Genomic DNA, 13,559 nt, shown 5'->3' with positions numbered 1-13,559 from the left:
TGCTGTATAGTTATTTTCTAAAAGGGATATGCTGACTGATGAAATTTTCTTTTTACCCATTTGTTGATTATGGACAAAAATAATTAAGAAAAGCACATTTTTTTCATGGTAAATAAGTTTACATAAGTTTAAATATGGATGTGTAGAGAATGACTAAGTATCAGAGTACTTCCGTGTACATAGAGAAATTTTTTTTCCTATGTTGTATATGAGGCAGAATGATATTTTTTCGTTCCACACAGATATCGAAATTCTGTGAGTAGAGAAACAACAGATCTATGCAGGTGAAATTAAAGAGAGTGCGCGCATTGTCTGGAAACTAAAAACTAATTTTCCTCATTTTTTGCACGAAATTCGAGCAATACACAAAGACCACATAATTTCAGACCCTCCGATTTGGACATTACCTCTCCCCCTCTCTTCCGGATGCAGATATATCGTTTTGTGGCCGGCGCTATACAATGCTTGGGGCTATACAAATTATTTTGATCATCCATTCACACATTCTAGTCTAGTTTTGTTGACTACTCATTCCTCCAAATTAGCCGCCCCGGACTATAACCTGTGTTTAGCCCTCCCCCATCCCATACCGTAAATATGTCTCTGCGTCACTATATTTTGGTCGTTCACATGCTTTTATGAAAATTACTCGCAAAGGACTTCCTCCAGATTCTTCTTACACTACCAATATCTCCTTAATCACCGAAGTTTCTAATTATATATGTCTGGGTGTAATTATTTCTGCCGACCTCCGTTGGAATCTCCATGTTGATCACGTCTTTTATGAGTGTCTCCAAAAACTCTTTTTTTCGTCGTCGGAACCTCAAAACTCCATCCGTCACCTCAGACATCTCTGCTTCCAAACCTACATCCTTCCTGTACTCTCATATGCCTGTGAAATCTGGGACCCCCATACTTTTTCCAATATAGACAAATTAGAATCTATTCAAAATAAATCTGTCCGCTTCATTCTTAACTGTTAGTCATCCTCTGCCTCCGTCACTGAACTCAAGCGCCAACTCAATATGCAACCACTTTTTACCCGTAGATATATCTCTCGATTATCTTTCCTTTTTAAAATCCCGTATGGCCATTTTGATATATATCGACACCTCGAATTTTTTAACTCCAGCTTCATACTTTTCAAAAAGAATTAACCATTCTCAAAAATCGAAACCAATCTTTGCAGCCACACATTGCTTCAAATTTAGTTTCTTTCCTCGAACAATAACCGACTGGAACAACCTCCCGTAAAACATTATTGATTGTACAACAGTTTCTGATTTCCTTAGTAACATCAATCGTCTCTGTCAAACTGCACCACCGCATTCCCTTGCATAGGCCTCGGCCAACCAATATCGAATAAATAAATAAACAAATAAATCTAAATGTCATAATTGCCCTCCTGAGGGACCGAAAATTTAAAATGAAGTACACTTATTGTGACGAAAAGAAAATGCTATGCTAGGGTATAAAGTGTCGCATCTTTTCCGCTTCACCCACGAATCTGACAAAAAGAAAAAAAAATCATGAAAAGGTGCTTCGAAATTTTATTGATTATTTTTTGAATAAGGTTACAAAGAGAAAAAAAAATGGGTATTCTGCGCTATTTTGATCGCAAATTTTGACGTGAATACGTATTAAACGCGTAGGGTATCGTCGGATTCGTTTATTTGCATTGGGGACCTGCTGAGATTTAGCGTAAAATAATTTCGTTATGAATGCGAGCCGTGGGTCTGGTGCCAGGACCGGAAGAGGTATTAAAACCAAAACATCTCTCTCATTGGATGTCTCAAAGATGCCTATCAGCTGACATCATTGGCTTCCGCCAATTATTTCCAGATTTTTTCCGCCGCTGTGGTGGTCGAGTGGTAATAGTGACGGACTCTCCTCGCAGCGTCCCGGGTTCGAGCCTCACCGTCGCCACAGTGGTGGTCGGCTTAACTTGGTTTGCTGCAGCTCGCAAATTCGAGCCGATCTCCCCATTAAAAGTCTCGCCACACAAAGCAAAAGGCCTACAAACAGTGAAAGTATTCAGTCATTACGCTTAACTCGCTTCATTTCTGAAATATAGATGGTAACACAACATTAGATCCGCACACAACATTTTGTGAATGCACCTAGTATCGTCATGCACCTAGATAATTTAAAAGACGTATTCACGTCAACATCAATAATAACTGCACTAGAACTTACTCTGTGGTTTCGAAGAAGCAGTCGTTAGTTTGTTTCCCTGGCATATGCACTGATCTTTCTTGCAATTCGCCGAAAAGTAGCTTAGAGCCATGCACTGTAAATAACATGCGAACGTACTGTCTGGACAACCAAGAGGGCCTTTCAGAATGAAAGTATCCTGTATTTCTAGAAAAAGAAATGGTGGTTTATAGAGATGGAAAAATAATCTGCGCATTCTTCGCTGACGAGTATTCTTTTGGTTCATTAGAGAAACGATTCCGTATGTACTCAGTTTTCAGAATTGTTTTCAAATAGAATAGACACCTACGTCTAGAACCTTCTGCACTTTTCGCAGATTTTCCTTCACATATGCATCGATCCCCCTCGCATTCCGCCGATGAATATCCATTTCTTTTGCAATATCCATAACATGAAAATAAGCTTGGACATCCATGCGATTCTTCGTTAGCTATAACCTGGTTCCTGTCTAGCGAAAATAAGTAAGATATAAAGTATCTTATTATCGTACACAGTACGTAATAACTTATAATTAGTGTAATTATTAAGGAATTGTAATTAGTATAATTATTGGAGGAATTGTAATTAGTATAATTATTAAGGAATTGTAATTAGTATAATTATTGGAGGAATTGTAATTAGTATAATTATTGGAGGAATTGTAATTCGTATAATTATTAAGGAATTGTAATTAGTATAATTATTGGAGGAATTGTAATTAGTATAATTATTGGAGGAATTGTAATTAGTATAATTATTAAGGAATTGTAATTAGTATAATTATTAAGGAATTACAATTAGTATAATTATTGGAGGAATTGTAATTAGTATAATTATTAAGGAATTGTAATTAGTATAATTATTGGAGGAATTGTAATCAATTGAAATGAATTCACTCAGCCTAAAACAACTCATTTGGGGTGTGTTTATTAATTCAGGAATTTAAACTGGTGATCTTTTATCATTTCCCATTTTGTCTGATGTTCATTCTAATACAAATACAAATACAAATACAACGCCACAACAGGCAAAATGCCCAACGAGGTGGCTGATAAAAAGATGCCCATAAAAATATGGATGTCATATGTTTCAAAAATACAGCAACCCCATTAAAAATGCAATTAACACAAATTATAAACAATATATACACATGATAAAATATTATACAATGCCCATAAAGAATACTTATGGTTGTCTTATTCTAAGAATGGATAGCTTCTCGATTTACCCCAACATGTTTATCGTATTTCTTTTTAAACGTGTCAATTGTGTTACAATTTACTACCTCCGAGGGTAAGCTATTCCATTTATTAACAACCCTATTAGAGAAAAATTCCCTGCGACACCATAACCTTGCATTGTCCCTCACCAATCGATACTGGTGTCCCCTTGTAAAAGCAGTTGATTGGCGGTGTACTAAAAGTTCATGGTCCATCCTATCCATCCCATTGAAAATTTTGAACACTTCGATCATATCTCCTCGACACCTGCGTTCATCCAATGTAAACATATTCAAAAAATGAAGTCTCTCTTCATAACTCAAGCCCTGTGTGCCAATAAGGACACGCGTAGCTCTTCTCTGCACCCCTTCAATCAAGTCTATGTCCCTCTGTAGGTATGGTCTCCAAAACCTTACAGCATACTCCAGTCCAGGACGAACTAAGCCTCGAAAAAGCGGAAGAATGACTTTAGGAGAACGCGAAGCGACTTTTTTGAAAATGAGACCAAACATTCTATTCGCTTTTTTGACAACCGCTGAACAATGTTCAGAAAACTTAAGTCGCTCGTCAATGAGAATTCCCAAATCGGTGACTCTAGTTGCATCCGGGATAGTGACACCATTCAACTCGTAAGATAACCATGGGTTGTTCGAACCAAAATGAGCGACCATGCACTTATCTACGCTAAACGTCATGCTCCATTCATTTGCCCATGCTGCAATCTTGTTTAAGTTGGTCTGGAGCAACTCCGTATCGCTTTCATTCCCGATTACCCCCATTAGCTTCACATCATCTGCGAATTTGCTAGTAATTCCATCGATACCCTGATCGAGTTTGTCGATAAAAAGTGAAAAAAGTATGGGGCCAAGGACACTTCCCTGAGGAACCCCACTTGTGACGTCTGTCCAACCAGAGAATTCCCCGTTCACCATAACTCGTTGCGACCCATCTCTTAACCACGATTCTATCCAATTCAGCAAGTTGCCCCCCTATTCCAATCTCGTGTAAACGCTTCAAGAGTTTGCCATGTTGGACCCGATCGAATGCCTTCTGGAAATCAAGGTAAACAACGTCGACATTTTTGCTCTTACCCAAAGCCTTAGTCACGTGATCATAGAAGCAAAGGAGGTTAGTTACACATGACTTCCCCTTCCTGAACCCATGCTGATTATCCGACAATACATTATTCTCGTCTATCCACTTCACAAACTGCCTTTTGATGATAATTTCCAAAATTTTCGAGAGGGAGCTCGTCAAACTCACTGGACGATAATTAGACACCACTTCTCTACTACCCTTCTTAAATATCGGAACAACGTTAGCCAGTTTCCAATCTCTCGGGACGATACCCTCAGCAACACTACTCCTGAATATCTGTGCGACTGGCCCCAACAATTCATTAGCACCTTCCCTGAGAACCCTGGGATAGATATCATCTGGTCCAGGTGCTTTGCTTGCACATACATTTCTTAGAAGATTTAGGACCTCCACGTCCTATATTCTAACTTATTTTAACATATATCATGCGGTATAAAATGTGTCCTTATATACATTTGTATAAATACAAATACAAATACAAATACAAATACAAATACAACGCCACAACAGGCAAATTGCCCAACGAGGTGGCTGAACATCATGGATCCCCGAGCCCCTACCTACTACTGCTACACCACACATGCACCCCCCCCGGAACCCCCCAACGAATCGGTACATGCGGGAATGTGCGTGTACGTGTAGTGCAACCTGACGTAAAGTTTGTTTCTGTGTAATGCTTGTTATGTGTAGTGCTGTCATCTGCCCCCAGTTTTACAAATATATACTACTTTATATACTACTTTACCAAAAACACCAACTCTGGCCATATCGCTATATTGCAATTTACTGCCATCAATGAGATGCGTTGAGAAATGAAGGTGCTGTCTATCGGTGGTCACCTCAAGTTCGTTAGGGAAAATATCGTATCTATATCCTCCTTCGGGTTCAAACCGGGACCGTGACAGCTCACGAGGATCTTACCATCACGCCACTCGGGCGTTCTTAAGGATGTACTACAGTACATGTGCTGGGGTAAATGTGATGAATATGATTATTTTGCATAATCGACGATTTTGGTGAGTATGACAATTCATTATTTGAATTTTCCGGACATTATGCATGAACGTCAGTCCAGGATGGTGAATTTGATCTGTAAATATATGTTATATATTGGGGTAAATCGAGAAGCTTTCCATACTTAGAATAAGACAACCATAAGTATTCTTTATGGGCATTGTATAATATTTTATCACGTGTGTGTATATATTGTTTATAATTTTTATTAATTGTATTTTTAATTGGGTTGCTGTATTTTTTAAATATATGACATCCATATTTTTATGGCCATCTTTTTCTCAACCACCTCGTTGGGCATTTTGCCTGTTGTGGCGTTGTATTTGTATAATGTTGGTTATGTTTGTAACATGTTGATGAATATAAAGAAAGCCAACATTAACAATACTGGCAATAAAAGTTATTTTATACAACAGTTATGTTAAGCGTATATGGCGGAATACGCTTACTGCATGCAAGACGTACGGGCAAACTTGTTAAGTCGTTATATTAAAGTGATATTCCCATGTAACTTTTTCGATATTTATCAAACGCAATACCTCTATTTGGGAATTATTCATAATAAATTTATCAAATAGACATATATCGATATGCATGGCATTACCGCAACGTATGAAGCGCTATATGTCATTAAATGTACGATTTTAAATTCACATGCATTAGTTTGTAATTAAAATTAACTAATGCTTCAGTTTAGTATTTCAGTATTTTAGTTGTTAGTAGAGGACACGAAGAATTAACTCAACTACAATGATAACAGATATAATATGCATTCATAAATATCACATTTTGCAAAGCAACTTACTGTCTGGCGCCGATGGCGTAACAACCGAATTGGACTGACATATACATTGGTCTTCTGAACATTTTCCAAGTGTATATCCCTGTTGACTGCAATATTTTTCACATGATGGAAGGTCATCGGGGCAGCCATTAGTATTCATTGCAAGTAGATTATTAGTAGTTTCTGAAGAAAAATATGTTTCTGAGTTTTAAAAAAAAGACCAAAAATCGCTAATTATCTAAGGAATGTCACGACCCTCTGAAGCCAATTCTTCAAAAATAGTTCTAAAAACATTGAATTGCAAATCAAATGTAAAATATTTCGTGTAAGTCGGTTAATTTGTCCTTTCAAACTAAAAGACAAAATCAATTATAGCGTAAATGTGCTCAAAACCCTTTGAACGCGATTTTTTCAGATTGCAGTTTTTGAGTTCAGCCATAACTAATAAATACAAATAAAATAATACTCTCCAAAATTCCTGAAATTTTGCAGAAATGTTTATTCGACATGAATTATTAATGAAGCGGTCACCGTTGGTGCTCGTGGTGATGATGATGATGGGTGACCGGTGTCTGTTTTGATCCCCGCATCGCGAAGCTACAAGATCGAATCTCGAACTTGGATATCGAACTATTCTTCAGAATTTTATGAATTAAGTTAAAAAAAAATACATAAATTTCAAATACATGTCGAATAAAAATTTCGATGCAGTAGTTTTTGTTTCAATCTTATAGATACGAAACGATTTATTTTCTTTCAAACCGAGCGCAACTCAGGTCTATTGCCTTCTGTGAACAATTTACTACCTAGTAGAGTTGTGCTGGAAGTGTGTGTTTGCCTAACAGTCTGAGTGCGCATCTGTGTTAATTTCAGTGCTATCATCTATATTTCGGAAGTGAAGTGAGTGAAGTGTAATGATTGGATTACATTTGTTCCATATGTAGATGTGTTGATCTCTGTGGCGAGAATTTTTAATGGGGGACATCGGCTCTCATTTGTGCTTTGAATTTGGGAACCACAGAAAACCCACTTCAGCCGATCACCACTGTGGTGACGGTGGGGCTCAAACCCGGGACCCCGTGATGCGAGTCCACCACTATGACCACTCGACCACCACACCATAAAACCATATGACTACTCGCCCACCACAGATGCAAAACACTACAATCTGAGGAAATCCGTTCAAAAAGTATAGATTTACACCATAATTAACTATTTTAAAAGAAAAAATTTACCGATTGGCACGAAATATTTTGCATTTGCTCGCAATTCAATGAAATATTTTTTAAAATCATTTTTGAAAAATTGGCTTCAGTCGTAACACCTCTTAAATGGATGTTTCGATCTTTCGGCGTTGAACGTATTTAAATTTGAATATTTTCATACTCATACAAAATGTATGAAAAAAATTCAAATGAAGTATCAAAATTTAAGTATGACTTTCTAAATTTCTCGAACCGAACATACTTATGGTTGTAGGAATGTTGTTTTCTATTAAAGATCTTCTGCATACACACTGGTTTTTGTAGCAAGTTCCAGAAATAAATTTTAGGATGACGCAATTCAAAGCACACTGTAATCGTTCATTAGGACATCCGAATGAGTTTTGCAAAACTTTCATATCTGAGGAATCTACAAGTATAAGGAATTGAAATGTTAGCGATAAGAAAAATGAATAAAACTCTAAATATTTGTTATTTTTCAAAAAAATATAGGAGAAAAATATATGGTTTGAAAATAAAAGTTAAAAAATACGTATATCCGCACCAACCATTCAGTATAGTGGTGTTCTTCCCTGGATCCTCTGAGCAACTACATTCGTTGTCATAACATACCGCGAAGTTGTAACCCCGTTTTCTGCAATGTTTTGAGCAAGTAATCACATTACCCGGACATCCGTGTGAAGTTTCAGTGTTGGAAACCTGGTTGGTGTCTTGATAGAAAGAGAAAACAATAATGAAAAGAGATAACCACACACTATGAACTACAGCATCAACCTTCACAGACGCACAATCTCCTCACATTTCTTTCTATGTGCTTCCAATTACATTTGTCTGTATTGGTTTAGTTGTTTATGAGAATGTCTTCTTTTTTTTTTCTTTCTTTTCCATAACGAAATGTTTATAAATTGCATATCACTTTTGTAATGAAAGTATTTGTCAATATTAAGTTACTAATTTACTTCATTCTAGTTGTAGAGTCAGGTTTTTGCAAAACTTGAATAATGTATATACAGAATGATTACGTAATTATCCCTGCCGTATTTTAGTGGCGATCCGTTATTGTTAGAAGCATACTTCCAATTAGAACACTTATCTATAAAACGTGTAGAACTAGGATACGTCATTCACATCACAAGGGGTTGTATAGTTAATCAATATATAAAAATTAAATTTTTATACGGACATCTTGTCCTCAAAAACCCAATTTGATCGGTTTTCTCTCTCCACAGGTCAACAGAAAAAAAGATAATAATAATTCCGCATTCTTAAGTTCAATATTCACTGTGATATTGGAATTTGAAAAACGAAGAAAAGTTGGGGAAAAAGAATGAAAAAAAATTTTTGCTTCCATTTATGCTGCTTTTTTCCTAACTTTCCTCGGATGTTAAAATCGAAATATTTCTGCGAATATTGCACTTGAAAACGCAGAAGTTCTTCTGCTGTCAAGGAAACAGTTATTTTCCGGATATTATGCCAGGCCCCTTGCCCGGTATGCAAAAGAGCCTGGGTTCGAGTCCCAGCGGAGACGTGATGACTTTTCTTTCCGAGTTAACCTCAGCATAATACCCGGAAAATAGCTGTTTTTTTTATATCTCGGGCTGAGAAAAAGCCATCTATCTCTTTCTTCTGTTGTGTTCAGAAGAGACAGGACAGCATCTTTCTAATCGATTTCCGACGACAGGATGTTCGTAAAAAAAGTTCGATTTTTTATTTCAATATTTATATAAACCATGAAAGACGTATCTTAGTTATACACCTTATTGAGATATTTTTTTCCAATTAAAAGTATGCCTCTAGGATCAACGGTTCACCAGTAAAATGCAGCAAGGGAATATAAGTAATCACTCTGCACACATGTATGTACGGTGAAAATAAAATCCCATTGCTAAAAAAAGAATGGCAAATTGATTCCCGAACGCTGTGTCGTGAAAGCATTAGTATCACGAATGGTGCCTGTGAAATTATTCAGACTCATTAAGGTATATTTTGGAGGTAATATTAAAATTAACTCGCACATAAATATTATAATGTCAGATCTTTGTTCTACGATAGGGTGTCACTGAAAAGCTTTGAGATTGAGCAGATGTGTATGCTACAAGGTATTCAAAGTTCTTATTTCGTAGCTAAGAGTGTAGCAAAGTTGAGCGATTAATTTCTATATCACGCCTGCTGAGAAGCTTCCTATTTTAATAATGTACTTAATAATTTCCAGAAAAGTTGATTTTTCAATAATAAACTCTCTCGTATAACCATTACTTTGCTGTCCTACACGCTGAAAATCGAAAGAAAGTATCCTTGATTAAAATAAAATATGGTATTTTTAAGGGGCTTAATATGCCATGGAAAGAGTTTGTGGGAGAGAAAAACAACAGCATTATAATCATAAAAATGGTTCATGGAAACTATTTACAGGATACACGTGTAGCAGAGAAATATTTCTTCACAAGAAATGTGCTGTTTTTGCTTGTTCTCTACGTGATTTCTTAAAGGCGTTAGGATTCCGTTCTCATATATTTTTTCTTAAATTTCCAATGCAAATTTTGATCTCGCGGCATTGTTGACAAAAAGAAGAGTTCAATCGTATTTTCTCCTTAACTAAAAAAAACTAGTGTTACCTATATTCTAGTTTCTAAATACGCGGATGGCTAAGTACTAGTTGAATTATGTAACATATTTACCTAGTTCTACAGCCGGTGACGTATTCGGGTTCTTCAAACAGATACAGTCTTCTTCGTCACATTGTCCACCAACATAACCTTTTGTATCGCAAAATTCCTCGCAATTGGATAATTCATCGGGACAGCCATGAGAAGCTGCCAATGCAGTGTTCACACCTAGAACTGAATCAAATGCGTTAAAAAAGTAAATTCATGTAGTGGACCGTATTTTATTATTATTATTACTTTCTTTTTGATGGACTACATTATTTTTTTTATTGATATCACATTAGGGTAGGAAACAAATGAACATGGTAGAATTAATCAAACACTATCAGATTTTTAATATTACCATACTATAAAATGCCACTAAATCAGGAAAAAAGTCATGGAATTGATATTATTTTCAATGTGATGTAACAAATAATTGATTACTTCTGCATGAATGAAGGCATTGCCTTAATTGAAACAGAATGTAAATAGATCATCTTTTTTTTTGGATTTCTGAAAGTAATAAATGAAATCCGTGTTTATCACATGAACTGTATTTTTCCAAGCAATAATAACTCACACAGTATATCTTACTTGATATCACGAAAAGGAGTAATACGCAACCAGACGTGGTCTTCATTAGGTCGACGTGAGTGGAAAATGGATTTAGTGAGTGCCAAACTGCAAATAACGCCTGACAAGCCTTATAACGTTAGTTAAATCTGGAAAATGTTCAAAGCAGCAGGTATCAAATCTAAAAATATCTAGATTAACAAATTATTCTAGCATGATTAATTTCTTAATTATTCTTCTCCAAAATTATTCTAATGCACAAACCTTAAAATGACTAATTATTCTTTTTCGAGCAGACAACTTCTTTCACAGTTACTGACACGCACAGAAATCCAGAAAAACCATTTATATATATTTCGACTCGTACTGTCTATACAAAACCTTAATTAAAGAGGACGTACAGAGTTTTAAAAACCGCATATGAAATAAATGTAATGAAGTTATATTGCTTTCCAAATATATACATGTATGTAGATTCTTTGTGATTCAAACTATAGTAAGAAAAAAAATTTGGGCGGAAACTCCAAGATAAAAAAAGAAATGCAAACAAAGCATTTTACTAAATTAACGACCCCACACGTGATCTGCAACAAAGTTCGTTAATTGGGAGTTATACCGGGAAATTCTAAATATAAAATGGAATATGACTTCACCTTATGTGACAAAGCCATTCTGAATTTTTATCTTCAAACTGGCTGCAGTAATGAACGTTTAAAGAACCCTTTGCACATATTTAAAGCTATGCATTTAAGGGTTAAGATCGAGAAACCGGAACCACAGTGATAGGATAAAAAAAAACAATAGGTCTGGTTTGTGTAACATTATCAATTTACGAATATCTAGATGATTGTATATTTCGTGTATTTTTCAAGAACTTAAAAATTTTTGATTTCATAAAAAAATTTATTGAGTCATGTATGAAAGTTATGTGAGATGTTATTGCACCATTCATCGAGAAAATAATATACATATATATTTTTAAAAAGGTCTAGCTGTGGTGGAAATAAACAAAATACAGTAAGCAATATAGCTTTTAATCCCAGATCCTATTTTAATTGATCCAAAAATTTACAAATGCGGTCACTCACCTTCTTTCGAAATTCGTAACAGTTCAATTCTGTAGCCAAGAGAGATATTTTTTAAAGCGGTGTTTACATATGTTTTCTTCTATGTTTGAATTTTTTTTCCTTTTAGCATGTTTCCAAAATAGTAATTATGTAATACGTATTATGGAGTTCAAAAAATATGTCGATAACTAAGAGACACACACACACACAGCATCGGCTTATCTTAAGAAAAGCCCCATTCATAGTATAACTTCTTTCTTAACACACGATTACATAATTAGTTTATTCACCTGAATATTTAAGTGTATCGTCTGTTGAGTATTTACTGAAAGAATCCTTTTTGCAAACGCTGTATTCGGCCAATGATTATTTGCTTCTGTGACTTGAATAACATATTTATACAACTAAAATTACATTAATCTGCACTGATGATACATCACTTATAGCGCAACAAACACACATTGCAAATATCAAATGGCTTTGAAGATTGAGAGCATGATTTCTCGGATTTCCCTATTTTTTTTTTCCAAGGGCAAAACGGCAGTCATTTTGACTGCTCCTTCATTTTAGTACATTTATATACTTAATCACACTAAATCTTTAAAACAAAAGGTAACGAGCATTGTCTTACATGTTGTGGGGGGCCAATAGCCGCTGTGGTGGTCGAGTGATCATAGTGACGAACTCTCACCACGAGGTCCCGGGTTCAAACCGCAACGGCGCCACAGTGGTGGTCAGCTGAAGTTTGTTTTCCGTGGTTTCCAACTCTGAGGAGCGAATGCAAGCCGATCTCACACCGTTAAAAATTCCTGCCACAGAGAGCAACAGTACGAATATCGTACAACGGTACGAATATACAATCATTACACTTCACTCATAAATAACAGCACTGAAAATTCAAAACACACCACTACATACACACTCAGACTGTTTGGTATCTACACACACACTTTCGGCACAACTCAATCGGTAGTAAATTGCCCTTGGCGATAGACTGGAATTGTGCTTGGTTTAAATATTTTGTGACACACTATATTTGGTCCCTCATAGCTGGTACAGGGTAATTTTTAAACGCCCTTCGAGCATTTTTTTTAATTGGAATCATACCTCTACGATGGACGATTGATGAGATAAAAGCCGCATTAACAATTTCAGGACAACCTGTATACAGCTAAATAAAAAATGATGTCTTGATTGTGATTACGTGAACTTTTGCTGCCCCAAATAGGCATTCAGCAAATTTCCCCAAATAGGCATTTTTGCTAGCGGAAACCCGAGAGTGTAACGTGATGCTACATACAAATATCAGTTTTATTTTTCATGATTTCTTATCTGCATGTTAGTAGTGAATATGTATTGTGTTATATGTGGCATCATAGGAGAAAAATATACATCCGCTGCCCCAACAAGAAAACATATATTGTTAACATATAGCAGTCAAAATGACAACTCCTGGGCATTCTGTGTATGAACCTCGATATCACCCGAGAGAAAAAATAACCTTCGATATCTTAATTTTTTTTACACCAAGAGCATAAGTAATGAAAAGTCATCAAAAATTGAATGTGTACGTTACATGCCGTCGAGATTACAGCGTTTTCAAAATCAAATATCGTCAAAATGACTGCTTTGGCCATTCTAGTGTGTTAAACTTTAACTTCAGCAATGCGAATTCATCACGATGACAATATGATCGCAATCCAGCTACTGGTTCGTGTTTGCGATGTCTTTTTGTGGTC

The 13,559-nt window shown here is 35.8% G+C and overlaps 1 protein-coding gene across 2 annotated transcripts in view; it reads right to left on the bottom strand.

Annotated features, from left to right (window-relative positions):
- LOC149076286 (uncharacterized) overlaps positions 1-12,054 on the bottom strand; it is a 31,031-nt gene extending 18,977 nt beyond the window's left edge. The window contains exons 1-9 of one of the 2 annotated variants that reach the window (XM_089243843.1): positions 11,842-12,054; positions 11,018-11,134; positions 10,775-10,902; positions 10,211-10,372; positions 8,081-8,242; positions 7,777-7,941; positions 6,331-6,492; positions 2,504-2,662; positions 2,197-2,361 (exon numbers count right to left, since the gene is read on the bottom strand). In XM_089243843.1, the coding sequence (XP_089099969.1) occupies positions 2,197-2,361; positions 2,504-2,662; positions 6,331-6,492; positions 7,777-7,941; positions 8,081-8,242; positions 10,211-10,372; positions 10,775-10,820 (1,021 nt within the window). In that variant the 5' untranslated portion in view covers positions 10,821-10,902; positions 11,018-11,134; positions 11,842-12,054. The remainder of the gene's footprint in view (positions 1-2,196; positions 2,362-2,503; positions 2,663-6,330; positions 6,493-7,776; positions 7,942-8,080; positions 8,243-10,210; positions 10,373-10,774; positions 10,903-11,017; positions 11,135-11,841) is intronic. The other variant, XM_089243844.1, reaches the window with a different exon arrangement.
- Positions 12,055-13,559: the final 1,505 nt, after the last annotated feature.

The sequence above is a fragment of the Pholcus phalangioides genome, unplaced genomic scaffold, assembly GCF_987345545.1.
Source record: "Pholcus phalangioides strain wild (caught in Gottingen) unplaced genomic scaffold, Ppha-v1.0 ptg000015l_1, whole genome shotgun sequence".
NCBI classification, from domain to species: Eukaryota; Metazoa; Arthropoda; class Arachnida; order Araneae; family Pholcidae; genus Pholcus; species Pholcus phalangioides.
Note: the sequence above shows the minus strand (reverse complement) of the source record. Positions and strands in the feature narration are given on the sequence as shown.